Below are 5,473 nucleotides of genomic sequence, written 5' to 3' on the forward strand. Positions count from 1 at the left end.
GCAATACATCAAAATCCCGAAATTCCCAATATGAAGACATGAACTCTAAATTTTCATTTCTCACAAATCATGCGTTCTTTGCAATCAAAGGGTAGAAAACGTGTGTACAACATCCATACAAAAAAACCCATTACCTATTTCACGTCAAAACACCAACACCCATGAAAATCCCCAAATTCCATATGTTAACATGAACCCTAAATTGAATGGGCTTGTAGAAATCAGCTATGTTTATGTAATTAAAGGCTACAAATCTTATGAACAACATGCATATGTAAAAACCCATGACCCATTTCAGACCACAATACCCAAAATCATGAAAATCCCCACCCTTGCATAGTTCAAAATTTCAGCATTCACAGGGAGATTAATGCAGGATTTGAAATTAATTTGAATGGGAAGCAAGGGTAAAAGAGTCATACTACAGTTGAGGATCGATGTTTGGAACCCGGGAAGTCAATTTTGAGCTTGAGGAATCGAGAGCAATCGATTGCTACTACTATAGGGAGTCCAGTGCAGCAAACATCAGCTATGCTTTTTTTTTTTTTTTTTTCTTTTTATGGAACAACAGTTAACACTGAACTATGTAAATAAGGAACAACATAACTCGATAATGGAAGGATCGAGTACCATATTACTCGCTTAATATAAAACCGAGTTACATAATTTGGACCGATTGTGCACCAATCAAGTAAGAATCGATTCTTACAGAGAACTTTGGCTGGACTTGTGATTGATCACAGAGCTACTCGCTTTCTGGGAGAGCGAGTACTTATGTACTCGATATTTCAGTTATCGAGTTACTTAAAGTAACTCGCTTTCTCGGAGAGCGAGTACTTGCTGGTTATTATTTCAGACACCAGTTAGTACTCGATAATTATATCATCGAGTTACCTTAAGTAACCCGCTATCCGAAAAACCGAGTTTTCTATTATGACCAATCGAAACCAATCGGACAATAGTCGGTTTTTTCAGACAATCATGGCTGGACTCATGACTTCCTCGATTGGTCACGCAGCAATCGAATAACAATCGATTCTTACAGTCACACATTGCTGGACTTATGCATTTCGATGGGTCGCAGCCAGTTCGACTGATCATATTCTTCAGAAATACTCGATTTTGTTAAAGTCGAGTTACCTGTTTAACTTGCTTATTAGAAGATCGAGTATCTTATTATAGCACTAATTTAGAAACTACGACATAGTACTCGATTTTTCCACTACCGAGTTATTAATGTTACTCAATTTCACAAAAATCGAGTTTTGTAGAGAAACCTTCCACTACATATTACAACTCGGCCTGCATGTTTTTTCCTGTTGTAGCTTAGTCAGTTTTATACACCATGAAGCAACAAGTGCATGGCATGCAACACACTTGTTGCTTTTGAGATTGCCCCTGCTATATAAATATGAATGCAACAAAGTTGGAGAAGTTGGAAATCATACTAAAACAGCTTAGTTAAACCCCATTGCAATAACTTCTTTTTTTACATGAAACTGATTTGTTTGCTTGACCGGCTTAGTAAAACCCCCATCCAGTACATAACATTAATGCCACTAACAAAGTGCATGACTACATAAGTACAAACTTTAGTATCAACTTCTAAGCAAAAAATGACCAATATCATTTGTCTTCTCATCATCGTCCTGTTCAACTGGTGACGTTCGGTTGCTTCCAATTAAAGAGGTAGGGATCATCCTGGCTGCGCAACGTATGTCCGTTAGCACCCATCCACCTTGGCTGCCGTACCTACTATAAATAGTTAAAAAATGTTATGTACACTAGACTTATATAAGTTATTAACACACAACATAGGCAGAACAGGAAAAATTTACATGACTTACGACGAATAGTGTAACAAAACAACTGAACAACCTCATTTGCCTATACATGCATGAACACCGGTGTTTGTTTCATGACTAGTCCAAATACTTACTATGGCAATAGAGAACAAAGACACTACTACTGAGTTCTTAATAGTGCCAATTTATATGACAAAAGTTGTAGGAGATATATGACCTTTACCTATGATGCAGCTCCACTGCTAGTTGACTCCGCATTTCGAGTAGGACATGTTCTACGGTTGTGCCCCTCTTGGCGACACAACCCACATCTTGACTTGGGTCCATTCTTGATCCATAGGGAGGTCGGCAACTCCCTATCATTCTCGTCCATCTCATTGCGGATTCGTGTGGACTTTGGCCGACCTTTGTTCCGGATCAATTGCAGATTGGGCATCACTACTCTAGTTTCTTCCGGATCCGGCCATGCTAATCTGTCTTTCAACGGTTGGAATACCGGTTCATAGCTATGGTACCTATGACTCACGCTATAGCAAGGATTAATAAACTGCTGCGCATCGTGCTTATACTTAGCACAAATTGCTATTACGTGTGAACACGGCATCTTGTATGCTTCCCATTTTCCACATGTGCATGTCATACCCCAAAGATCAACCCTGTGCGTGTGTTGTCCGCCCCCATTACTTAGAGGATTACCCGGTGTGTCAACCTGATATAACCGCGCTTGTGTGCACATCCGTGTCACCATATGGTCCTTTGCCTTCGCTTGGTTTTTTTCGAACTTGTCCATGGCATACTTGCACCATTCTTGACCCGCTTCCAATTGCTCTAGAGCGAGATTACGACGAGCGTCAAAGTAGGAGTTCACTTTGAAGAAGGTGTACCTCACCATTGCCGTGATTGGCAAGCTGCGTGCACCTTTTAGTATTCCATTAAAACACTCTGATAGGTTGGTTGTCATTGCTCCGTATCGACGCCCTTCGTCGTGTGCAAGTGTCCACTTTTTTTTGTTTTCATTTTCCAAGTACCTGTGTGCAGCCAGTTTGACATTGCGAATTAAATCCAATGTGGCCTGAAACTTTCTAACTTGATTCGCGCTTGCGGCCCTCCATACCATGTTCTTCAACTCCGGAATTTTCCATTTTGTGTTCACATTGCTAACTACATGGCGGAGGCAATACCGGTGATGGGCTTGGGGAGGCTGCAACCAAGTCATCCTTGTGTCATCAAAGCAAGCTTTTATACCCGAATGTCGGTCAGAGATGATGCAAAGATTTGTCCGATCCGTAACATATCGTTTCAGGCATGCCAAGAACCATCCCCATGTCTCCTTGCTCTCACTCTCAACAACGGCAAACGCGAGTGGATAAACCTCGTTGTTAGCATCCATTGCCATTGCTATCAACAACTTCCCCTTGTACTTGCCATAGAGGTGCGTTGCATCGATGCTTATCACCGACCTACAATACTTGAACCCTTCTATACACGGACCAAAAGCCCAAAAGGCATAGTTAAATGTGCAAGTTCCCGGCACACTACGGTGGTCACACTTCAATTGTGTCACTGTGGTTGGATCTGCATCTTTTAACGCTGCCAGGAACCGAGGCAATTCTGCGTATGACTCATCGAAATCACCGTAGATGGCTGCAACGGCTTTCTGTTTTGCATCCCAAACCTTATAGTGAGACGCCCAATGGCCGTGCTTTGCATGAAGAACACTACGCAAGGTTGCTACTGTTCTTGAAATGTCTTCCTGTACGTATGAATTAAGTGTGATGGCAATGAACTTCGAATCCATCATCCTTCCATCATGATCCACTTGGAGTGTCGAGCAAGTGTGGGGACCCTTACATGTTGTGATCATCCACAGCTTGTGCCTTTTGCTGCAGATAGCTCGAATTTACCACAAACATGCATCGTGTACACACGTTACAACCAGTCTCTCGGGGTCTGACTTCGTGTACTTAAATTTTTTATTGAGCCCAACGGAGAACATGGTTAGTGCGTGCTGAACCACAGCTTTATTCTTGAATAGCATCCCCTTGCTCGGTTCGTCCCCCAGTTGCCAACTCAGCAGACCTGTTTCCAGGGAAGGTGATGGGTCATCAATGTCATCCCATGTGTTTGACGTGAACCATTCGGGGTTAGGGTTCGGATTATTTTTTGGTTGTAGTTCATCTAACAATTCTGGATTCTCTACCGGTCCATCGTTATCAATGAACTCCTCATACACATCTCGAGTGTCATCCATTTCGGTTGCCTCGTCCAAGTAGGTTTGGATATCTTCATTTCGGTGAGTATATCCTTCATCCTCATGGGTATGGATAGACCTTAACACTTCGGCGTCTTCAGTATTGTCCATAGCAACCCTATTCCATGGTTGACAGTTGTAGGGCAAAGATGTCTCGGGTGTAACTAACGGGTACACAACGGTTGCAGGAACTGATTCTTGCTCTCCAACTCTACTACCATATTGCGAACCCCCGTCGACATTGAACCCAACAGTGTGGACAGTTACATACAAGTTAGAACCTATGAATTGCCCTGCCCGCTTTATCGCTCCCCACATTATATTTGCATCATTGTCGCATTGTAACGGAATTGAATTGTAAAACACTTGGGTACCTACTAGTTGCTGCGGAGCCCGAAATACAATGGAGATGTCGTGGGTATCCTTGTCTAACCCCATAGTTGACATTATCTTCCGTTTAAGTTTTCTCGTGTGTATCCCACGTTTCACTTCAGTAAGCGTCTGCTTTTGGTTCGGACCTCGGTATGATAGCCCGTGCAAATCATTAATATATGCCTCCCCGTCGTAGTAAACATAGAAGTAATGTGGACTCATAACGGACCTAAACCACAAATAGTAATAATTGTATCATGTTGCGTAATATTGTGAAAGCATAGGCTAACTATACATGCCTTATGTTTGGGTGTTCATGGAGGTGAACAAACCTAAGCAAATTGTGCTAAACATGCTAAAAATTACTATTGAATAATTATATCGTCTACTCCATCAGACTTCATTTCGATAACGAAAATGTTTGCACAATGTGGTCGGGTTTCATGCTGGCTATTGTTCAACAAATGAGAACTCAAAAGCATTGCAAATAAGCGAGATAATTCATACCATGCAATATGGACCACATTATTATGGTCATATACCTCCCATTGAAGACCCACAACATTCAACTAATTTATGTTCTCAAAAATTGTACCACATTATTATGTTCAAATACCCCCTATTGAAGACCCATAACATTCATATTATTTGTGTTCTCAAAAATTGTACCACATTATTATGTTCAAATACCCCCTATTGAAGACCCACAACATTCATATTATTTGTATTCTCAAAAATTGTCCACAACAGTATTATGTTCAGATGTCCCCATTCAAGACCCACAACATTGAAAAAATTTGTGTTGCTCTAAGGGAGATAATTCATAAGCATTGAAATAATTCCTCGCATGCAAAAGCATTGCAAATATCAGTTATATAATTCCTAGCATGCAACATGTACCACATTATTATGTTCAGATACTTAGCAATGAAGAAAAACAACATTGAAATAATTTTTGTTCTCAAAATTTGTACTACATAATTTTGTTCAGATACCCCAATTCAACACCCACAACAGCAATAAAAAAATGTGTTGCTGTAAAGTG

General features: G+C 40.9%; 1 protein-coding gene across 1 annotated transcript; it reads right to left on the bottom strand.

The window, feature by feature from the left end:
• Positions 1 to 2,028: 2,028 nt before the first annotated feature.
• LOC115967027 lies at positions 2,029 to 3,603 on the bottom strand. Its single transcript, XM_031086132.1, has one exon. The coding sequence runs from the start codon at positions 3,601 to 3,603 to the stop codon at positions 2,029 to 2,031; it is 1,575 nt and encodes a 524-aa protein (XP_030941992.1).
• Between the last annotated feature and the right edge of the window lie 1,870 nt (positions 3,604 to 5,473).

This window comes from Quercus lobata, chromosome 11 (genome assembly GCF_001633185.2).
Source record: "Quercus lobata isolate SW786 chromosome 11, ValleyOak3.0 Primary Assembly, whole genome shotgun sequence".
NCBI lineage: Eukaryota > Viridiplantae > Streptophyta > Magnoliopsida > Fagales > Fagaceae > Quercus > Quercus lobata.